The sequence below is a fragment of the Sturnira hondurensis genome, unplaced genomic scaffold, assembly GCF_014824575.4.
Source record: "Sturnira hondurensis isolate 20B ecotype Veracruz unplaced genomic scaffold, ASM1482457v3 Scaffold0009733, whole genome shotgun sequence".
NCBI lineage: Eukaryota > Metazoa > Chordata > Mammalia > Chiroptera > Phyllostomidae > Sturnira > Sturnira hondurensis.
The window spans coordinates 5014494-5038952 of NW_028082364.1; the positions used below are offsets into that span (position 1 = coordinate 5014494).

The window sequence follows — 24459 nt, forward strand, 5'->3', positions numbered from 1 at the left end:
TAGAAGACACTCAGGGAACAGTCCCTTCAAGAAACGGAGCTGGGACAACTGGGAACCCCTCTGGAAAGGGGTGAAGTGGAAACCCCTACCTCCTCCCATGTACAAAAAGTAACTCAAAATGGATCAGTGAGCTAAAGATAAGAGCTAAAACCAGGAAGTCCCAGAGGAAAACACAGGGTTAAATCTTCATGACGCTGGATTTGGCCGTGCATTTTAGATAGGACACCAAGAGCAGAGGTGACGAAGGAAAAAAATAAACTGGACTCTGACATTAAGAACGTGTGTGCATCAAAGGACACTATCGGAAAAAAGGGGAAAGACAACCTAGACAACGGGAGGGAACAGTTGCAAATCATACATCCGCTAAGAGTCTGGCGTCCAGAATGCACCAAAAACGCTTACGATTTAGCAACAAACAGCCCGCTCTGAAAATCCAAAGGATGTGAACAGACATTTCTGTAAAGATACACGAATACCCAACAAGCACCCGAAAAGATGCGCCACTGTCAGGAGGAAATGCAATTCAAAACCATGATGAGGCTGCATTTCATACCCACTGGGGTGGCGAGAATACTATTTTTAAAAGAATATTAACTTCGGCAAGGACGTGGACCAACTGGAACCTCCGTATTTTTCTGGCAGGAATGTAAAATGGTTCAGTAGCTCTGGAAAACACTTCAGCAGCTTCTCAAGAAGTTACGCGCAGAATTACTGTGCGGCCCAGAGACACTCAAAAGCAGGCATTTAAACAAATACTGTGCACCAGTGCTCACAGGGGCGCTATTTACAACAGCCAAAAGAGGTAGAGACCACCCAGACACTCACCCGCAGATGAACGGACAGACAAGTTGTGGCGTAACTGCACAGTGGAATACTATTCTGCAAAAATAAGACAAAAAACCAACCCCCTGAAACCTGCAACCACACAGATGAACCTAAAAAGCATGCTGAGTGAAAGAAGCCAGATGCAGAAGACCACATACGGGACGATCCTGCTGACGATAAACACCCAGAAAAGGTAAACCTGCGGAGACGGAAAGCTCGGTCGGTGGTGGCTGAGCTGGTGCAAGAACCGACCGCAGACGGGCTGGGGGGGGTTCCCATCAGGGCGATGAAAACGTCCTGCGATTGAGTGGGCAACGGCTCCACAGTCCGCAAATTAACTCCACGTCGCTGAATGGCCCACCCGAAGTGGGTGAACTGTACAGTGTATGAATTGTATCTCAATAAAGCCGACAGGAGAAAGACGGGTTTGGGTCAGTCCGTTTTGGAACCCCAGCCCCGAGGACCCTCAGTCCTCACCCGGCATCACGTGCCCACTTTCCTTTCTTGCTCTCTGCGTCTCCAGCGGAAACGGGACACCCAGAACGCGCAGCACAGACGGTGGGCCCCAAAGTCTAAGCCAATGGCTGGCCTGTCAGATACTGAACAGGAGGCCTCGTGTTACTAAGGTCTGAATATACAAGATAAGTCAACACAACTTGGTCCACGCCGTGCCCTCCGACACGAGGAGCGTGCTCGCCGCCAGACCCGGTGCGCCGTTCACCGGAACTGCCCTGGGCGCAGAGGTCCAGCTGTCCAAGTATTTTTCAAAACGGCCTCACCTTGCTACGAAGCTTATAAAAATTACGAGCGGACAAAGTCCATGCAGAACGTTTTTTTGTTTTTTTTTAAGAAGAAAGGAAACGATGTCTTTAAACAAAGAAAAAGTGACTTGAGATATCGCAAGGTGGCCCAGAATGTCAACCCGCTGTGTCACGGGCCTGACAGACCCCAGCCCAGGTGAAGAGGCCGAGTTTTACCGAGGCCACGTGTCTGGGCCCAGTCGGCTTCTGCTGGAAGCTGGAACGGCGACAAGATGGCCTCCATCTGAAGACCCCAAGTGCCCCCCAGGCCCCCACATAGCCACGCCTCCGGGACGACCCAGGCCACCCAGTGTCCTCGCCTGCAGAGCAGCCCACGCACTTTTCCTCGCTCCTGCAGGGAGCCCGGACCAGACCCCGTCTGCGGCAGATTCCACACAGCTGCACGACATCTGATGCTGCGCTTCCCGTTCGCAAACATCTCCAAGGGAGAAAGCTGAGGAATTCAGCGCTCCATGGGGGTGGGGAGCCGGGAGTGCTATTTTAGGGCAAAGCCGGCAAACTGGGTGGAATCCATGCGGTTTTTATCTTGCAGTCCAGGAAGGAAGGGGAGGCCAGGAGTCTGGGCTGAAAACCCCCGCCAGGGACACTTCGGCTACTCCAGGGCTGCAGTCCTAGGAACCCAGCAACGGGACGTCTGTCTCCCAAGTCCCAGGACCGAGACAGCTCCAACGGGGCAGAAGGTGGGCAGAGGGAGGGCACAGGAGGGCAGAGCCTGCACGTGGGTGCCCTCATCCTGTCCTCCAAACCCAGGAAATGACAGGAGAGGCTTTTAAAATGGGAGACCAGCAAGAGCCTAGAAATGCTGAACTCGCCACAGAAGAAGAAAACGGACAGGAACAGGTCGAAGGAGAAACCCGCGTCGAGGAGACCCCAGGGCAGTCCCACAGCGTGGTCCGAGCGCATGCCCGTGGGCACTCTGCGTGCAGACGGTTCAGGGAGAGCGGACTGGCGCTGCCATGAGGCCTGTAATGAAAACCATACAGCCGGCTCGGTGGATGGAAAAGGGCGTTTGATAAAACTCGACAGCCCTTCCGGATCTGAAAAAAAAAAATGCAGTGAACTAAGAATAGAAGATTTGTGGACCCAGTGAAGGGTCTGTGGCAGAGAGCAACAACAGACTGCGGACTTGGAGGCGGTCCCACTGGGGACAGGACCGAAGGAGGGGCCACTGTCACAGCCCGTGTTCGACACAAAGGCCTGGCAGGTTTTCCAGGGCCAGGGAAACTCGGCTTGGGGCCCCGGTTAGGGAACCACAGAGAAGCATGTACACCACCTAAGTTTTCCATAAATAGCAAATTTGTATTTCCCCACCCCAATGGACTCCTGAATCCTCTGTGTATCTCCAAGCTGACAGGATCTCACAACCTTTACTGAAAATGCTAGGATTGCTCCAGCAGAAAACTGCACCATGAATGTGGACAAGCAACCGTCCAGGACGCGAGCAGGACGAGGGCATAGACGCTGCCACCCCAGGGAGGACTCTCGAGGAGCTCCTGGCCTTCACGTTGCACTTGCTCTTCATTTGTGAGGACGAGGTAGGTGGGCGGGCTTTCAACAGCCCGATCGTCACGCCCTACACTCGACGCCCAGTCTGCGATTTGTGAACTTATCTGTAAACCATGTGTGTGAAGGTGTGATTCTTCCCCTCCTTCTATAGCCAATGTGTTTCAATGTTTCTCTCTGCTACACAGAGGCTCACAGAGCATCACCCAAGAAGTGACGGTCTGGACTCTCCACTCCCTCCCGTTACTGAGAACCCCCGCCGCCTGCCTCACGGGGACGCAGAGGCAGGTGACAGAGAACAGGTGACAACGCACAGGACACTCTGGGAGGAAGCAGGGCGTGCCTGCCTCACGGGGACGTCTCCAGTCTGAGGCACACTGACTTTACAGGGCATCCTTCTCCCCGTGTCCACGGGTCAGAGGAACACAGTTCAGCGTGCCCTCCGGCCAGACTCCGTTCAAAGCCCCGGGCTCCAACAGGGAGTGTCTGGGGGGAGGGGAAGGGCTGGAAAGAGGTCTTTGTGAGGGAAGAATCGAGTGACCAAGCTGTGTGGGAGAGCGGGACTCAGGGGTCAGGCCACACTGAAAGCGGCCGGGCTGGCAGCAAAGAGACCGTTCCGCACCCCCGCCACCAAATGACCTTAAAAATGGAAAATGAACAGTTTTAAAGCGAGTAGAGAAAGCAAAAGAACTTCTTATCTGTGTCCAAACCATGGTCAACTTTAACATTTAGCTTCTGGAAATGCGGCTGTTTCCCTCTGAGAAGCGGCCTCTCGCTGCGTCCGCCCCTCCCACTGGCCAGGGCCCCAGAAGGCGCCCCCTGAGAAGGAGAACACTGGGATCCTAAGAATGCAGAATGGCTCTTCTTTACAGATCTCCCCCTTCCATGCTGCCTTATCGTCTTTCCCTTTATTCTTGTGACGGGGAAAAAGTACCTCATTTGTTAGACACTGTCCTGGCAACTGGCGTATCGCTGAGGACGTGGTAACACAAGCCGGGAGACGCTGTGCAGCCTGACGGAGGCTCTTTGTTCCGGAGGCTCTGGAGCACATTTGGATGGGACACAGGGACCGCTGCGCGCACACGGTGACCGCCCCCCATGTCCTCAGAGCAGAGAGGGGCACAGCTGTCGAACAGCTGTCCAGCAACAGGATAAATCAGAGGAGCAGAAAGTAAAACCTGAATTAGCCAAAGAAAGTGGAGGGGAAATCCAAGGAGGAAATGCGCAGCTATCCGAGGAGAGCGGGCCAGGGCGCCAGACTGCCCCGATGAGTCAGATGTCTGCATTTTAAATATGCCCCCCAAACGATAAATCGTTTCTGCTTCTGGTTTAAAAACACAGTGTTGCCAAGCAGGCCCCAGGGAGAGGCGGCTGCGGGCGCAGAGCCCTGCTTCCCCCTTACAACCCTCACCAGCCTCCTGCAGGCTCGGAGACCCAGCGAGGGCTCAGTCGCCTCATCTGCACGACGGGGCTGGCAGTTCCTGCCCCCAGGGTTCCTGGGAGAATCACAGGCCCGCTAACAAAGCTAAGTGCTTCTCGCAGCCTCTGGCACACACTAGACAATAAGCAGTAACCACGAGTGTTGCAGCTACTGTTAGTACTGCAACAATTACTATTAACATCCTTTACCTAGAAACTTATAGAAGTAACCCTTTCTCCTTACAGCAAAGCCTCAGGCACCTAAAGCTAAGAATACCCATTCCCATTGTACTGGGGATAAAAGAACTTTCCTGGAGGGTTTTTTGGCTCTTTTAATCTATGCAAACCACAAAATGACGAATGCAAACCCCAGACAGACAGAACAAGTCAAAAATAAAAACACGGAATCATGATCTGCATTCCACTCTATTAGCCACCAGACTTAAGGGAAGTTCTGTGACTTGGAGGAGTGAAATTACACTTTGAAAAATGTTTATCACCATGCAATTGACATGACAAAAAAAAAAGCCCCCAAACGGTGAACCTAGGTGTTCACAGCAGGAGACAAGGCAGGTGTTGGAAGGACAGAATGCCAGGCGACCAACCATCCAATGACATGAGGTTGGGGTTCCCAACAAGAGGGTGACCAGGGGTCGCACCCAATCTCTACCCGGTACTCCTGCTTCCCATCCTCTACTTACTCTTCTCCCAGCGGCTCTGCCCCTGCCCCTGCTGAGGCCACCAAGGGCACAGTGACTGGGAGCCTCCTGGCCCCTCCTCGCAGACCCGCTGCCGTCAGAAAGCACTGGAGCCGTGGGCCCGCCGTCCCTCTAGGCCCAGGGCTCTGACCAAAGGAGTGTGACAAAGAAATGGGAAATCCAGAAACTGCTTTGCCAGCGCCGGCAACCCCGGGCGCCCAGTGGTGACGGCTGCAGCAGCGGCCACGGCAACCTAAACCAGACTGCTCCTGTGGCCGGGCTGTGGCTGCCCAGCTTCCTGTGGCTTCGGTCCGTTTTCTGGGCGTGGCGCTCTAGACTAAGGTTTCTGCAACTGCTGCCCTGAGTCTTTTCAACGATGTCCTCACACACCTAAATTAGCCAGAGTCGCCTTCTGTGACCGTCAGTGACGCCACCTGGCACTCCTGACTCGCCCTCCGCTCCTCAGGTGCCGCGAAACCGCTCTCCCGCTGCGTAGGCCCCCCCTCCCTGGCCCACGCATCTCAGGCCGGTGCCGAGTAGTGCCCTTCCTTCCCCAGTTCCTGTGTTGCTCCCTGGAGTCGCCCCCCAGACACCCACCTCCCTCGTCCGTCTTCCCTCGGCCGTCCCAATCCCCAGGTGCGGACTTCCCCAGGACATTCACCTGCCTGACAGACAGCCCCACCAGGACATCCCACGGATACACCCGTGAGTCCCAAAGGTAGTCACTCTCCGGTCCTCTGCGCATCCTGCTTGTCCTGTGCTGTGCCTTGACTCCGGTCTTCACGACGCATCGAGTTAGACGGGCTCCATGCTCTCTGAGCTGCACCTAAGAAGCCACCAACTCCTGTCAATTCTGCCTTGGCAACAAGTTTTTACTTTGTTTCTTTAAGGTAGTAAATCTGTCTCGCCATCCCGGTCTCCACCCTATTTCAACACCTGACCACTAATCCCACCTTCACACTACAGCTATCTCTCTACATCACAAAGCTGGCGGACTTATCTCCCTGCCCACGAGCCTATCAAAAACTTCCCGATAATTCAAAACCCATTGATCTGATCTGCACCTGGACCAAGGAGCCTCTTGGAGGAAAAGGAGACAGGCCCTGGTTCCTTCATGTTAGAAGTTTAAAGGGAGCCTGGCACACTGGACATCCCCGACTGGTAGCTGCTGGGAAGCAGGGACACACCAAAAGCCCCAAAGAGGATGTCACCATGGAAGAGTGACTCAGGCTTGCCACCAAGGCCTGGATGCCCGTGGAAAGGGCTAGTTTCAGCACAGCTTGTACTCAAGCCTGGAAGCCCCTGGGGACCCGGCGACCCGGCCAAGCGGCTGTGCCGAGCTGACTATGTCAGCGGAGCACCATCACTCTCAGATCCGCCAGCTCCCTCGGCACAGGCCTGGACTCAAACCCTGGGACTTAATGACTCCAAGGTCTGGAACAGTCATCCTGAAAGAGACGGTGGATTTCCTAATAAACAGTAATGAGGCAGACTGAACGATTCGTAGAAAAAGGGATGGGCCCAGCTGGCAGAGAAAGTCATTCCATCATCGCCAGCGGTTCCTCCCTCGCCACCCACGCGGCCAGAGCAGGGGAGGCTCTGATGCCTCCCTCGGCACCTCTTCTCTGGTCCTCGACGACCGTCCCACCTCACCGCCTGGTAGAGCCCCGGTCACATGGAACGCCCCTCCCGAGGACAGCGCGCTTCTCCCGTGCGCACGGACTTCCTCCTCACAGAAGGCCGCACTTCCCCCCGCAGCAGCGGACGGCCTCCTTCCCGAAGGCGCAATGACCACTCTCCCGGGGACATCTGCCCGCCCCCGGCAGCCTGCCTCTCTCCCCATGCATCCCCAGCTCCCCATCTCACGAGGGACACGCTCGTCCGCCCACGGAGCTGCTAGACAGCAGCCACTCGGGGTGCTCAGTACTTCTCGGAAACCCGCGTGGGTTCTTCCGGGTCCACGGTACTCATTCAGCAGCCACCACCCCGAAATGAAAAAGGCAACCCACGTGCCAGTCAGGGGGTATAAGAGCTGGGTAGTTTCTTGGTGCAAATTCATACACTCTCTTCCTCTGTGGAAACCAAGGACTTTAGGAGACCACCAAGGAGGAAAGCTCCAAGTTCAGAGTTTCCGATCTCCTCTGCGCAGCTCCGCGCTGCCGAGAGGACCGCATCTCCCAGGGCGAAGGCTCGAGGAACGATGGGTAGGGACAAAGGCCGCACCACCTGCAGAAACTGGGAAGTGTCTGCCCAGAGCGGACTGACTAGCTATTCAGGCGGCTGTGGGGGGACCAGGCAGTCTCCTACACGGCTGGGGGGCAGTGAAGTCTGGTGAGTGGGCATGGAGGGAAGTCTGGTGACGTCTACCGACGTTGCAAATGCATTTTCCTTTTGGCTCAGGGACCTCACTTTCGAGTATTTCTCAGATAAACTTGCAGAAGACAACACAGGCACAAGGCTACGCACAGCACCATGGTACTGAAGGTCGGCCACAGCCCCAGTGTCCCCCCGTAAGGCGCCGGCTAAGTGAACCGGCACACCCACACAACAGACTTCTACGAAGCTGTTCAAAAAAAAGAAAAAGGTGAGAAAGCTCTCTATGCTCCAATATGGAGTGCCTTCCAGGAAATCATGAGAAAGGCAAGGTAGAAACAAAAGCAGGGATAAGAATTAATATTTCTGTTACAATTGCATATACAAGCGCTGCAAGGCTGAACAAGAAACCAATGAAAAGGCTCATTTCTCGGGAGCGAGACAGGGAGAGAAGAGGCTCTTGCACGTGCCCACGGGGGAGGGAAGGGGCGGAGCGGCAGGCTCGGACTGACGGAAATTCCCAGTCACGCTAACCCGCCAGCGCCACTCTGCCCACTGGCTCCCAGTCCCCTCTCGCCCCTCCTGCTGCACGGCAGCCCCTGTCCGTGACTCCAGAGTGGACCCAGCGCTGCCTGTCCCCAGGCTGCTGCAGAGGACTGGGGTTCCCGAGAGAAGCAAATCCCCAAAGACCTGGCGGGGAGAGAGCCAGGTCCAGGCAGGTCCCTGGCTGTCCATCTCTGTGCCCGACTTTTACTTTCCAAGTGGTCACCTTAACATTGTTTTACGAAAAACCAAACTGCTACCAATACTTGTCTGATTGAAAAATAAAGCAGTAGTGATCCTCCTGAGTGAGAAAAATGGCAAGGCTCTCCTCTCTCCTGACCTCTACCCTTGACCTCCACCCTTGACCTCCACTGACTTCCCAGCTTCTGTTAGTGGAACCTGGGCCGCATTCATCATTGTGGCCCTGACACTGAATAACTGGGGTTTGTTCACTTCATGACATATCTCCTCTGTCAAGAATTAGTAGTCGCAACGTTTGAAATTTTGATGTGTAGACAAGTTTGTAATTGTTCAGACCTAAACTGATGTTTACACGATTTCAATTCAATATCGACTTTCTTTTACAGCCTAACTTTGCCCTTCCTGAGTTACTGTGGCTCATCCTTTCGTGGACTAGAATGCATCTTTGAAAAGGCTCCCCCCCCTCCCCCGGCGAGATTCCCAGGTGGCATTTCAGGTACAAATCTCAGGAAAAAGTTCCAGTGGCCTTGATGACTAAGGAATCACAGCGGCTCACCTGATGCGGAAATGCCAAAGCGGGGTGCGTGCCACGCCCACCCAAGGCAGGGTGCTGCGTCTGCCTTCCCCGCACCTTTAGAGACCACCCTCTGTGGCCTCCACAAAGGAACACAATCAGGGCAGTTATTTAATTCTTGGTTAAAACCTTTTATCCCCCAAACTCTCTGCCTCAGCTCTACCACCTTCGGGCAACGTTGTAGAAAAGTCTAAAGTCATCACGATCTTTGTTTGTAAATAGCAGCACCCCCCCACTGCCCCCTCCAAATCGCTGTTGGTAGGTACCTTCTTTATTCTTGAAATTTGACCATTTCACCAGCACAGCTGCTCTTTCCAACAGCTGCATCTGACCCACAATGAGCACTTTCAACATGTGCAGGCACTTAGTAGGTTGGTTTTTGTTTGGTTTTCTTTCCAGCTCCAAGATACTTTTTCTCCTATTGTACCTATTATTGTTTCTATTCTAGTTGTTTTGGAAGCTACCTCAGGAACAACACTTACATAGATCACAAGACTAATTGAACTTTCTACATTGTAGCTTTTGCTAGTGGAGTTTAAAACTCTGCAGATGCAATTGGTATCTTTACAGTTGCTTTGCGCACTCATTCCATCCGCCTCTCACTCACGAGCCCGCTGCCTCAACTCCTCTTCCAATCACTTGTTTCCCCGGTTTTCTTGCATTTTGTTATAAACAACCCAAAGCGGATTCGATCTGAAATTTATTTTGTTTCTATACGCTTTTTCAAAATTATACTTTTCTTCTGCCTCAGAAAGTGCACCCCCCAACTCCTTATTTTCTGGGGACCTGTTGCTCTTTTCTTTCATTACCAAACATGGACACCCAGCCCCTGGTATTCTTCCTTCATCCTGGGCCCATCGCTGATGAGTCAGGGTCTCACCTGTTTCCCCCAAAACCGGACCGCTGGCTCTCCTCAGGGCACGGAGTTGGGTGGGTCCCCAGCTGCACTTCTGGGCGCGACTTGCATCACGCACTCGGGGGTGGTCCAGCTTTACCCCTACACATCTGCTTCCTGGTGTGACGCTACGGAGTCAGGGCTGTGATCTCACGTCTGCAGGAGATCCTGTCTGGGGCGGCTTCTGCTCCAGAGAGATTGGGGGGGGTGGTGCTGCCTGCTGCCCCAGCGAGAACCCCCATCCCCATTGCTGAGGCTCACATGTCCTCTGGGCCCCCCAACCTCAGATCAGCTGCTCCCAGATACTGCGGCAGCACAGGAGCAAGCAACCCACCCTCGCTCAGGGTCTCAACCTGGAGACTACAGTCTCCCGGGAGACTATAAAAACGAGGGTCTCCGGACTGGGACCCTGGGACATGCTCCAGAAACAGAGCGCGACTCCCACCCAACAGCCACACGAAAGGCTTGACCGCAGCCCCTCAATAGAGCAAGGGGAGGGTTCTGCCAGCAGCTGCTGAGCTCGGGGAAGGGGCTCACAGAGCAGGTGAGCTGGCCACCCCCCCACCGTGAGACCCTGAGCAGAGAGGGCCTAGGTAATCCGCTCCTGTTTCCTGACCCCAGAAACGGCAAAATAATGAATATGTGCTATTCCAAGCAGCTACCAAAAGAAGAAGAAGAAAAGACAGCACACAACCACAAATTCAACCACGTGTCAAGGTGAGTAACTCTCTCAACCGCTGAAACCGATCCAAGTCTCAACTCCACTCACAGAGGACCAGCGTGGGGGTTCAGGACTTTCTCCTGGACCTCGCCCCAGCGTGGGGGTGCCTGGAAAAGGGAATCGGGCTACGACATGGACGGGCCTGCCCGGGGAAAGAAACCGGGCACGAAAGGCCACACATTCGCCAACTCCATTTCCATGAAATATGTTCAGAAGAGGCAAATCCGCAGAGATAGAAAGCAGATAAGCAGCTGCCAGGGGCTGGGAGAAGGGCTGCTAACGAGGACCGCGTTTCTTTCCGAGGACCGAGTTTCTTTCCGAGGTGATGAAAGTTGTTCTAAAATTAGCTGGCAGTGATGGCTGCACAACTATTAATACACGAACATAGTAAAAACCACCGAATTTTCAAGGGGTGACTATTATGTCCTGTACATTTCAGTTCAAGTCTTTTTTAAAAAAAAGGGAATAGGAACCTTATTACCAAATCAGACCAAGGTTCACACAACCCCTCGCCCCTGGGACAACCACAGACCAGACAATCCTTCAGGGCGGGAGGGTCTCTCATACTTAGCAAAGCAGCAAACCAATCATGTCCAACTGTAAGAAGCTATCAGACTACTTTTAAGTTTAAAAAAATCTGTTGAGTAAAAATGGGGCAGGAGAGAGAAGAGGAGGCATGGAAGAAGTTTCTTGAAGGGTTACAAAATGTTTCCCTCAGTAGGAGGCAGAAAATGGGAACTTGTGAGAGCCCAGGAGACGGACCTGGCCTCGGAGGACACGGGCGGGCAAGGACGCTCCCAGTGATCACGGAGCAGCGATCTGGGAGGGAGGAGGGGGTCCCCGCCGCTTGCTCAGTGGTCCCTGGGTGCTACAGCCACTCAAATGGCACTGGCTTGTTTTCCCTATAAAGTTAAATATCCTCAGGGCATCCAGCAGGATTCGGGGGCTGAACAGTAAGTGTGGCTCCTACAGATGCCGTGAAGCACAGAAATTGGAGAGAGATCATCTGAAAACAGAGCGTGGGATTTCAAGGAGTCCTGCCATCTCAGAAGAACCACTCACAGGGTCACGGCGGAACAGGCCACCCTGGTCTCAAAGAGCCCCCAAACAGGATGTCTGGCTGCAGTTAGGAGAAATCCGAGAAATCTGACCTCCTCGGCAGAAAACACGAAAAACAAAATGTTCGAGACGCACAAGAATGTGAAAATCACTGGCCTCGTGATAATGACATCTGTCGCAGAAGCGGCTTTGAAGTGCGTACTCCATCTTCGGAGACAGGGTGACGAAGGGCACTTGGTCCCCGTGACCCAAAGCTGATCAAAGACGCAACAAACTTTCAGAGCCAAATGTCAAAGGGGACTGCAGCTCCGAAATTCGGCGTGACAGCCCTCCCCATTCTGTTGGTGAACTCCTGAAGGGGGGTGCAACTGAAGAAGCCCCCCACCCCGACCCCCCAGGGGAAGAGCACTGGGCTCCTGCCCAGGCCGGAGGCCACCTCCACACGAGCGAGAGCAGGTCGAGAGCAGATCGAGGCGAGTCCCACCCTCAGGAGGGCTCGGCTCCCCCCGTTGCTAGTTACTGCTTCCCGCTGGAAACAATACATTGGCCTCCCATATATTCTCCAGTTCCCGGGTTATGTACACAGAATGATTAAAAGGGAAAAAGCAAAACGCCCACGAGAGGAGTCACAAACCAAAGGAGCGCTTCAGGGCGGGATCGCCACCAGGGGGGACTCCCAGATCCTGCCGCTGTTTCTTGAATACTTTTCTCGGGTGTCGTTTCTTTCCCGCCCCGCCCTTCCCTTTATTGCACTTGCATACAATGAGTTGGCCTTGGCCATCGCCGGATCCACAGGCAGCAACAAAACCGCTACAGCTGGATCCTGGATCCACTCGGCCGCAGCCACAGTTCAGAAACGTTTGGGGCCGGTGGGAAAGCGCCGAGTGGGGGAGAAACAGCGAGACGCGTTCCTGAGAGATTTAGGGTTTGTGCCTCATCCAACGATCCGGGCCGCAACAGCCTCTCTTTCGTCTTATGTAAATGCAGTTGGTCTTCCCACGTTTTCCCATTCTCCAGCCCATTTCTCTACAAAGCCGGGGCCAGATATTGAAAGGAAACCCGCACCGCATTAAGCCAGCTAACTAATCGCCTCCACATGGGGCAGGACTAACCAGCGGCCGTGCGCATCTGTGCCAGGTCCCCCCACGCACGCATCCCCAGGACATCCGAGCCACTGGGTAACTCCTTCTGGGGACCGATCTAATCCCCATTCACCAAAGAACAAGAAAAAGGAACGTGACTTTGACCTTGAGTCAAGTAGGTGATGTTAACCTCTGTACAAAAATGTAAAATGATACTAAAATAAACAAAGCCCTTCTCTCTCCTGTTTTTACATGGAAATCTAGCCTCTAGGGTGCAAATCATATTGGGGAACGTGCCCGGACTCTCCAAAAAAAGTCACTGTCACCACTAGAAAAAAAATTTTTTTTAAGACTGAGAAGACATAACAACTACATACAAGGTGTAAGCGGATTAGAGAGCAGCTACGTAAGGAGGGAGCCATGGAAGGCGCTCTGGGAGCACCTGGGGAGAGCAGAATACAGACTACGTGTGAGCTGGTACCAGGAATCCCGTCCGTCTTCTCAGGCAGGGTCATGGCAGGGTCAGGAGGACAGTGTCCTTAGGGGAGGGAGGTTAGGTGCCGTATTTCCCCAAGTATAATGCTCTCCGCTGTATAACCTGTGCCCACATAGTAGGGTTGCCCATGTGTAACACGCATCTTTATTTTTCTCTCAAAAATCTGGGCAAAAAAAGTGAGCATCATACACAGCAAAACACGGTATTTACGGATAGACTGTTATGATGTATAGAACTTTTTTTAAAAATTAATTATTTTTAGAGGGGAAGGGAAGGAGAGAGGGAGAGAAATATCAGTGTATGGTTGCCTCTTGTGAGTCCCCTGCTGGGAACTGGCCTACAACCCAGGCATGTGCCCTGACTGGGAATCGAACCGCGATCATGTGGTTCGTAGGCCCGCGCTCAATCCACTGAGCTACACCAGCCAGGGCTAGAACTTACTTTTATATGGTTCCAACAAAATATCATCAGTACGTATCGGAGATAAAGCAAAGGCGGCAAAGTGTTAGCAGTGATGAGTTCAGGAGAACGATACACGGGTATTCATTATCCTGTCTGTCAACTCTTCTGTAGACGTGAAAAATGTTCAAAACACAAAGTTGGGTGGGGGCAAGACACACTGCCGATCCCCGATGCTCCCCAAACCCAGATACACAACAGTTCTTCCGAGTAACTCTGGTGAGTGTAGAAACGGGCCCGAGGGCTTGACACGATGGGACCAGTTTTAAATGCCCACTAAGCGTTTGGGAGTTTTGGTAAATTCTTCATTCTGTAATTTCACTTGGGTTTTTTAATGTCCGTATGACATAAGAGGCAATTCAGGAGCTTCCACAATGACTCAAGGCTGGAAGTGGCCAGGGCCGCATATATTTTCTTAAAAATATGTCAACAACAAGTAACAGTCAGTTCAGATGTTGAAACAAATGTAAGTTAGGCATACAGAGAGCGGAGACGCAAACTCTCAGGGCCAGCCGTGGACGTGAGGGTGGGCCGAGCCATCTGGACCGCAGGATCATCTGAAATGCCCTTCAGCGGCTGACCGGGCACAGCAAACAGGCAGAAATTCCGAGATCCTTATCCCTAGGGACCACCGGGAGTTAGGGGTCCCTCTGGTCCCACAGGACAAAGACTGGGGAGGAACAGTTGTGTGGCTGTCACTGGCAGGGCCCGTCCCGACGGGCTGTGCCCCGCAGAAGCCATGGCCCCGACACGGAGAGCCAGACCACCACGGCGGCGGCGAGGGCCAGATTCCAGAGAATGAATGAAAATGGCAGCCAGTCTCCGCAGGGAGGGAGGGCGTGTCTAAAGACACCAGGAGGAGGGAATTTCGATAAAACAGGCCAAAGCAGTCTCACACAATTAACAGCTCCTACTCAGAGGCAGACTCCCCTTTCCAGTTTTGGGGAAGATGCTCGGATTAGGATCACCACCCCAAGTTTGGCCTGTCCCTCTCTTTAACCAGTGAAGGTGGGACTGCTCTTGACTGTCAGTAACTTGACAACTTTAATTAAGGAAATGGCTCTCCAGTCAAATCTGTCCCTGAAATGCCCAGTCTCCAGCCTCACTGTTGTTTTTTTTTTTTTTTTTAATTTTCCCCCCCTAGATTTTATTATTTATCTTTAGAGGGGAAAGGAAGGAGGGAGGGGGAGAGGGAGAGAGGGAGAGGGAGAGAGAGAGAGAGAGAGAGAGAGAGAGAAATATCAATGTATGGTTGCCTCTGGTGTGTCCCCTGCCGGGAACTGGCCTGCAACCCAGCCATGTGCCCTGACTGGGAATCGAACCTCGATCGTGTGGTTCGCAGGCCCGTGCTCAATCCACTGAGCTATGCCAGCCAGGGCTGTTTTTTTTTTTTTTAAGATTTTATTTAGTTATTTTTTAGAGGGGGGAACGAAGGGAGAAAGAGAGGGAGAAACATCTCAGTGTGGTTGCCTTTCATGCACCCCCTACTGGGGACCTGGCCCGCAACCCAGGCGTGTGCCCTGACTGGGAATGGAACCGTTGACCCTTTGGTTCACAGGCCAGCACTCAGTCCACTGAGCCACACCAGCCAGGGCCAGCCTTCCTCACTGTTTCTGGATTGCTAAAACCAAGCCAAAGTGATCTGAAAACAAACGTGTAGATGTCCCCTACAAAGGGAGACGGTCGGCAGCTGGCAACCGGTCCCTGACTCAGGCCGTGGGCCGAGGGCGGGCTCCAGCCTCAGCACCCCGGGCAGCCCTGCACCCACTCTCCAGGTGGCCGTAATGACCAGGATGTAGATTTTTTTTTCTCAAGAGTGCATGTCTCTTTTTTTTTAATGCTGCCTCAACTCTTCACAGATAAAATGGAAAAGGGAAATAAACTGTTTAACACAGAACGAGACAGAACCCTTCGGGAAGAGTCTTTATCATCTCCATGAGCAGGACAGACTGCTCTTTGACGGGGGAGTGCTGGACAGCCAGACAGGCAAGAGGCAGGGTCCCAACTTGGCTAAGGCCAATGGAGGGGCAAGGGCGGAGATGCGAGGAGGGTCACAGACGGGGTGGGGGGGGGCCTAAATCCGAAAGCCCAGTGTCTAAGCTGCAACAGCAGCAGAGCCCCAGGCAAATGTCTGTTTATGTTCTTTCCAGATTTTAAGAAAATTAGTCATGTTCCAGGTGTCGGGCCAAACGACTGGGCATCCGCGAGGCAGAAGGCGAGGGTGCCAAAGGGACGCACACGCACGCACTTGGACCCCGGTCCCTCCGCCTGCTGCCGCCGGGAGGGAGCGCCAGAAGGAGCAGGTCTGTGATGAGCGAGATCTGGAGTGAGGACCAGTCCGACCACAGGACGGAGTGGAGAAGGCACCTGAGCTGCTTTTGTGGAGATAAAGACGTCGTGGTAACTGTCTGGCGGATCTACAGCTTCCCCACTCTCCTAAGTGACAGAGTTAGGTCTTGGAAACATTCCTCTGGGGAGTGCACAGATGGCCCTCTGTGAGGCCTGAGAAAAGGCAGCATTCGGGAGCCCTCCTCCAACCTGCGGATTCCTTTGACCGAAGCCAGTGAAAGGCGTCGGCTCATCCGGAAGATACGTGGAGCTCTCGGGAGCGCGGTCAGACACCATCCGCTCACCCTCGGGAGTCGCAGCCTCAGCGTGTGAACGGGCCACACACGGGAAAGTCGCGGACACCGCCCAGCTTTCCCACACTCCAACACAAACAGAAGTGGATTCATTCCTGTCTCGATTCAAAAAATTTTAATCTAATTACCGCAGCCTGCGGGAGGAGGGGCGGTGCAGGGGGGACCACGTTCTTGATCATTTTTTTCCCTCTCTGCTAAAAACAGAAAGGAAGTCCTGTCTTCTAACAGAATATCAAAAGGCCAGTGTCGGCCACTTTCAATGGCTGCATTTTAAATGGCATTTGCGTTAACTCAAAGGAAATATGACCCAACTCGGTTCTTAAAGTGATAAACACACAGGGGTGGGCAAAAGTAGGTTAGAACCCTACGACCTGTGGAAGCAGCAGGGCTGACCCACTCAGGTCCCCGAAATCCGGGTTGGTTTAGTGATTCTCACGGACCACAGGTGTGTGTGAACAACCCAGGCCAGCACTTGGAGCACTTCTGAGACGGACTGGACCTCAGCGCCCGGGGTCACTGCACAGCCTTTCGAGTTGAAAAAGCGCCCTAGCTGGTGTAGCTCAGTGGATTGAGCGAGGGCCTGCGAACCAGACGATCATGGTTCGATTCCCAGTCAGGGCACATGCCTGGGTTGTGGGCCAGTTCCAGGCAGGGGACACACCAGAGGCAACCATACATTAATGTTTCTCTCTCTCTCTCTCCTTCCCTTCCCCTCTAAAGATAAATAGATAAATAAATAAAATATTTTTAAAAAAAGAAAGAAAAAGCTGTTGTACTAATCATAACCTGCATGGGTTTTCCATCTGAACTGCAACCCCACGCTTGCCCGTCCCCGCAGGGAAGTCCCAGGGAAGAGCAGAGAGCCTTCTTCTTTGCAGTCCATGGCAACGGGACCCTCAGGGAGCGAATAAGAAGGAAACCCGCCGTGGCCACAGCCAGTGTCAGACAAGACGGGAGCCTCTACCAGGATGCGGTAAACAGCCGGAGTAAATGAGAAGGTGTTTACTGCCCCGAACAACAGGAAGTGGGGAGACGGGGGGGCTCCCCGTGGGTGACATTCAGCAAGGCGAACATGTGGTTAAGAATCCAGCTGGTCCTCCTCAGCCTGCGAGCTTCAAACCGGACAAACCTGAGGGGCAAACCGGCTACCCAACTCGGCCTGACCAGAGTCCGTCATGAGAACAGGAACCACTGCTCCCCTGTTTGTCTGAGGAAGGAGACACCTTTCCAAGAAATATCCCTGCACACTGCCCTCCGCCACTCACCGGCCAGATGAGGGTTACACATCGCTCTTGCAATTGATGGTGAGAAAAAAGGGGAAACTTCTCCTGGCTTACACTATTCAGATTCCCTCCTTGTGGGGTAAGGGCCCCTTCCCCACCAGCAGACATCTGAACAAATGAGGGTGCTTTACAAGGACAACGGGGGATGGATTTGTGTAGGGGACCTACATGGGTCACACAGAGTCCTACGCAGCCAAGACAGTGGACACACCGCCACAGGCTTAATCCTGCCCCCCAAATATCTATGCCCCACGTTATGGTTTAAAATCAAGGGTTGTTTTCAAAAGTTACATTTTATACAAAAGAAAAAAAATTAACATTAGAAAAATCTATCCGCCGCCCTCGCACTTAATTCAATTACAGAAATAGCTAAGTCATTACTGCTTTCATGCACCCTCACATTATCAAATTTTGGCTTTAAAGGAACTCCAAAATGTAAAGTAATAAATGCAACCCAGATGTTCACTGAAAAATGAAAACAAGGACTGTTTTTACTTCATAGCAACCAAATAGGTCAGCCCATTTCCTTCTTCGGAGAATTCTCGGGGGACCACAAACCCCACTGGAAGAGCATGTGTTTCATATGCAGCTGCCCGCACAGAAAGGAAACGCTGCCGTCCAAAATAAACGGAGAACGTTGCATGTTCCCATGAAAGCTCATCTGGAAACGGCAGCGCGGCTGCGCCTGCGCCTGCAGGCTGCCAAACATCTGGATGAAAACCGGGGGGAAATATCGCTAATTACCTAGACATTGGGAAACGCTCTTGGGTCCTCATGCCAATGTCCAGTTTTGCAGCAACCTGCTGTTTTTATATAGTAGTTACAGGAATAAGTTTTTTTTTCAAAAAGAGGACGACAGTCATTAAAAATGGCTCTGCCCACAAAAGCAAACTAAGAGGACAGCTAGATCAGGAGTGGAACCATGGAAATGAACACATGAGGGTTAGCAACAGGGGAGTGGGAAGAGGAAGGTGGGGGAGAAGGTACAGAGAATAAGCAGCATAGAACGTGGGGAGAAAATAGACAGGGGGAGGGCAAGAATACTATGGGAAATACAGATCTGAAGAACTTGAGACAGGTGGACATGAACTAAAGGGGGGGAATGGTGGGGGGAGGGGGTATGCAGGGGGGAGGGGAGTGAAGGGGGGAAATAGGACGACTGTAATGGCATAATCAATAAAATATATATATTTTTAAAAAGGCTCTGCCCAGAGTTCCAGAGAGGAACTCATCTCCTCCTGTTTGAACGGGGCTCCCGGCGACCTGATAAAAACAAAGTCAGCTCAAAGTCAATTTGCTCTGTGACAGTGAGTTACAAATCCTCTCAGCCAACCAAGTTGACTCAGGTGGGTCTTCTCTCATATTTACATAACGCTGAAAGATCTATATATACACACAAACTAGATAAATGCTAGCTGCATTGCCTCCAAACTATAAGGTCCCACAGACTTTCATGTCTCTCCTGTTCTGTCAGTTGGGGCACTAACATTACTTATAAAAGATTCATGTAGCCCTGGCTGGCATAGCTCAGTGAATTGAGCACGGGCCTGCAAATCAGAGGGTTGCTGGTTCAGTTCCCAGTCTAGGGCACACGCCTAGGTTGCAGGCCAGGTCCCCAGTAGGGGGCACATGAGAGGCAACCACACACTGATGTTTCTATCCCTCTCTTTCTCCTTCCCTTTCCCTCTCTCTAAAAATAAATAAATATTTTAAAATATATACTTATGTAAGTTTAACTTCAAAAATCAGGATGCAGATTCATGAATTTTCTACTCTCATTTAAATGACTATTTTCCCCCAACTCCAAAATATTCATTATATTTTTTAGGATACTTTGATAAAACTTTTTTTTTCATTTTTCTTCAAAAGTTTCAATAGTCCTAGATTATAAATTGATAAACCTGCTTCCTAAAGACTCTGCCAGTAACGTCTCAAAACTAAGCTCTCCGTCCTGGAGTTATTTATACTGAGCGTGCGTGTNTCAGTTCCCAGTCTAGGGCACACGCCTAGGTTGCAGGCCAGGTCCCCAGTAGGGGGCACATGAGAGGCAACCACACACTGATGTTTCTATCCCTCTCTTTCTCCTTCCCTTTCCCTCTCTCTAAAAATAAATAAATATTTTAAAATATATACTTATGTAAGTTTAACTTCAAAAATCAGGATGCAGATTCATGAATTTTCTACTCTCATTTAAATGACTATTTTCCCCCAACTCCAAAATATTCATTATATTTTTTAGGATACTTTGATAAAACTTTTTTTTTCATTTTTCTTCAAAAGTTTCAATAGTCCTATATTATAAATTGATAAACCTGCTTCCTAAAGACTCTGCCAGTAACGTCTCAAAACTAAGCTCTCCGTCCTGGAGTTATTTATACTGAGTGTGTGTGTGTGAGCAATGTTCCTATTCCAACCCCCGGATATGCAGTGCCAGTCCTCTGGGAATGCGATTTACTGAAAAGTGACTGGTTCCCTTTCCCCACCAAGTGTCCCCCCACCCCCCAGTCTCACAAGGAACTTCCAGGGAAGGGCCAGGCCTTTCCCTCAGTCAGGAACACCCCCACCCCCGCGCTCCTTAGCTCACTCCAGTCCAGCTCGCTCTCCACCTTTCACCCACCTGGGGTCTTACGAAGTCACCACATCCAGGACACATCTCTGTCCTCATCTGCGTCCCCGCCCCCAAGGGCATCCAACACCGCCGGCCACTCTCTTTTCTCAGAACACGCCGCCTCCCTGCCGCAGGGCGGACGCACACCTCAAGGCCGCCCTGGCTGACTGGTGGCCATTTCTTTGCTTCCTTCTCTGGACTGTCCTCCGTCCTGGGAGGTCCCCGCTGGCTCTCAGCCCTCTCCCCTCAGTGTCTCAGTTCCCCATCCCCAGGAATCACGGTCTTCCCAATGTGCGTCCCTCCCCAGACTGGCCTTCTTGGTGGGAGACGCACAGGCGGCGGCAGCCCCCTTGCATCTGCACAGGACCGCTCCCGAGCAAGCCCAGTCTTCAACAAGGAAACCGCTCCTGAGAAAAGTCCGCTCCTGGGAAAAGCAGACGGGTTCGTTGCAGAGCAGTCCTCCTGCCAAGAACAACTTAGAAAGCTGAACAAGTTACAAGCAATGAGGGTCTGAAGGTACCAGAGAGCTACCGAAACAGGGGATTTAGGAGGCCAGGACCCCAGAGAGGTGAGCCCCATAATCTGAGGCACTTTTCTCCCTGACGCATTTGCCAACTCCCAGCAGAAGCTGGGAGGTCAAAAAGCTAAGCAGAAACAAGCAGGTGAGAACCTGAGAAGGGCCGCGGAATCTCCAGCAGTCCGAGGGGGCCGGGGGGACAAAAATTCAGAGTTGAGGGGCTGCCAAGGGGAAGAGGCCCCAGGAATGCCCTGGCTTTGAGCTAAGACCACCAAAGAGCTAGACCCTAGGAGAAGGGTAAACCGATTCTCACAATTTTTTAAAAAATATATTTATTTATTTATCTTTAGAGGGGAAGGGAAGGAGAGAAGGAGAGAAATATCAATGTATGGTTGCCTCTCGTGCGTCCCCTGCCGGGAACTGGCCTGCAACCCAGGCATGTGCCCTGACTGGGAATCAAACCGCGATCCTGTGGTTCGCAGGCCCGTGCTCAATCCACTGAGCTACACCAGCCAGGGCCCGATCCTCACAATTTAAAAGTGGTATTTCCCTACCTTAACTGCCTGCCAGAAGCCTCTCTTGAGGAAGATAGCCAGGGTCTCGAATTCTCTCTACGATTTTTCACACGCATTGCGTGCAACTGAAGTACAGCTTAACAGCGATCCGGAGTCAAGACAACGTGACTGAAAACCAAGGGGTAAAAGGGACAACAGGACACGCTCGTAGGATGTGCAAGTATCCGAAAGACTTCACAGTAACTGTGATTGATCCAATGAATTAGCTGACAAGATGAAAAAGTCTAGCAGGCAGTTGGAATTTTAAAAAACAACAACAGGGAATCGCCCTGGCCAGTGTGGCTCGGTTGGCTGAAGTGCTGTCCCATAAGTGAAGGGCCGTGGGTTCGATTCCAGCCAGGCCACACACCTGGGTTGTGGGTTTGGTCCCACACTGGCAACCAACTGATGTTTCTCGCATGGATGTTTCCTCCCCCTCTTGCTCCCTCTCTCTAAAATCAATAAGCATCAAGATAACTGAAAAACAATAACTGAAATGAAAAGCTCCATCAGTAGACTGACTTGCAGATCAGACAGAGCTGAAGAAAAAATTACTACACTGAGATGCAGGTCAGAAGAAAATGCACGGAGAGAAGAATGGGGAGATGAAGGCGGAAGGGAGTCTGAGACACACGGAACACGAAATAAGGGTAGAGTCCCGCAAGGAGAAGAGCTAAGGTCACGGCCACAGTAACGGATGAAGATAATGCGCAAGGACGCTCTAAGCCTCACATAAGACCAAGCCTTGCCGTGGCACTACCGAAAAGAACCACCACCCCCACTAATCCCAAGCAGGACAGACTCCAAGAAAACCACATCAGGACAGATCACAGTGACAGATCACAGGGACGCAAGTGAAGACCAAAGGCAAAGAGAAAACTTCGAAGCAGCCAAAGACGCAATGCCTTCCAAAGAACACAAGGAGTGTGTTCACAAGGGCTGTGTTCACAAGGGCTGCTTTCGCGACAGACCCAGTGGAAGCCAGAGAGCAAAGAAACGGCATGTCAAAGCACCACGGGAAATGAACTTGGTAATCTCCAATTGTATACCCAGTGAAAATATCCTTCAAAAGTGAGGGCAAAATAATGACATTTTAGACGGGAAAAAAAAGAACCTTCTGAATGGTTTTCTCCCAGCCCCACCTCCCAATCACTAAACAGAGCAATAAACACCTCCCACTTTGCCACAGGCCAGAAACTTAGAAGTCATCTTAGATTCCTACGGCTCCTTCACCTCTGACCTCCAAGCTGTTGGGTCCCTCTGAATCTCCAAAAATACACCTCATCGCTTGTAAAGCAATGCAAATTAGAGCAATGCAACATTTCTCCCTCGCAAGCGCCAAGAGCCATGAGCACGCTCAGGCTGCTCCTAGGAAGCAGGCGATCTGTCGGTATCTAGGGAAACCGAGAGCAGACCGGCAACCCAGAATCTCGATTCCAGAGACACACTGCACACAAACTTTCACATGGCTGCAAAAGGAAACAAGCCGAAGGGGTTCCCCTCACTGTTTGTAACAGTGTGTCACCAACACAAAAGTCTAACACAGGGCACGGTAAACAAAACCCTACAGGTCCCGTAAACACAGTCTGTAACTCTCACCTGAATCCCCCAACGGCCTCCTCATTGGCGTCCCCGCGTGCCCTCATCCCCCTCCTCCAATCCATTTTCCACTCATTAGCCCAGAACACTCTTCTTAAAAAGGCAGGGTGTGCAGTGGTTAAGAATGTGGCCTCAGGAGCCCAAATGCGTGGGTTCAAATCTCGGCTCCACCACCTACTACCTGTAAAATTTGAAGCAAGTTACTTAGCTTCTCTATGCCTCCATTTTCCATTTGCATCTGTAAACAGTGATAATACTAAGCACACAATAGGGTTACTTGGAAGAGTAAACAGTTTAAAATATGTAAAGCACACAGGACAGAGCCCAACACAGAGAGCATTATGTAAATATTAGCTACAATTATTGAAAGGTAAACCAAATGTCATTTCCCTGTTTAAGAGCCTTCCTCACTCAGAACAAAATGTGAATTCCTTACTCGCTGAAACCACCTGACGTGGCCCCGGGCCTCTCTCCCCACCTGCGCTCCCTGCTCAGGCCACACGGAGCTCCTCCCGGCCCAGTGCCTGACCCTCCTCCCAGTCCACTACACCCCTTTCGGCTGCTCCAAAAGACCTGCCCTCCAAGTGGCCTTCCCCGGCCACCTGGCAGTGCCCACACTCCTCCTGCCCCATGCCCCACCCGCCCCCACCCACTCTTCCCCTCTGCCCATAGGTTTCCTTCAACATGTTCTGTATGATTCACCATTATGTTACGTATCTGGTTTCCTTTTCTGTGTGTCCCCCGTCTAAACGTAAGCCCCCCAAACACAGGATAGTCATGCGCCTTATTCACAATTGACCCAGGTGCTGGACACGGGACCTGGCATCTGGTAGGGACGTGATCAATACTTGCTGAATGAATCAATACTCTAGAAAAGAATGCATGCTAAGCACACTCTGAGAGCACCTACCAGGCCACCAGTTAAACGCTCAAAAGAACAGTGGTTATTAATTCCCTATGCCCAGGCCATGTATTTTATGCCTTTCAGAGTGTTATTTTTGATAGATAAAAATTATCTCAAAAAGGGTGTTTTCTTATCAGCATTCTAGTGTTCTGTGAAACCATTTGCCCATTTTGGAAAAAATAAAGCCAGACTTCAACTTGTTTTCATTAAAAAAAAAAAAAAACCACTGATATACAATGGCATCCAGCAGAAAGTGTCCTTTGCCCCTACATTCCCCACCTGCCCAGTCCCCATCTCCCTCCCTCCCGGTCACCCTTGTCCCCACTTCCTGGTTTAGCCCTCCCGAGAATTTGCATACACAAGCAAGCACTTCCTTTAAAGAGAAATGGTAACATAGAATGCACATTTTCCCCGCACCCGCACTCTGCCTCTGTAACTTAGTCAACATTCTGGAGAGCTTTCTAAATACACTGACGCAGAAAGGGCCTCCTGGTTCCTTCCTACCACCTCACAACCCCATTCACCCCCTGGGCAGAGTGCAACAGGTCTGCTGCATCTCCAGCTGAAGGGCATTCCGGGTATTTTCCATCTTTCACAAACAAAGCAGTGAATAATCTCGTGCTCATGGTATCTCACACGTGCACAGATATACCCGCAGGTTAAGTTCCTAGAACTGGTGTTGCTGGGTCAAAGGAGTTATACCCTTCTGACTTTTAAAAGCTGCTGCCCAGGCCTGGCTGGTG

General features: G+C 51.8%; 1 protein-coding gene across 3 annotated transcripts in view; it reads right to left on the reverse strand.

Annotated features, from left to right (window-relative positions):
- The window catches only part of CYTH3 (cytohesin 3), a 69112-nt gene that overhangs the window by 40232 nt on the left and 4421 nt on the right, over positions 1-24459 (reverse strand). The window contains exon 1 of one of the 3 annotated variants that reach the window (XM_037057850.1): positions 13592-13610. The exons of the other annotated variants lie outside the window; for them this stretch is intronic. Within the exon in view, the coding sequence (XP_036913745.1) occupies position 13592 (1 nt within the window). The 5' untranslated portion in view covers positions 13593-13610. Of the gene's footprint in view, positions 1-13591; positions 13611-24459 lie in introns of those variants that run through there. 3 annotated transcript variants of the gene reach the window in all.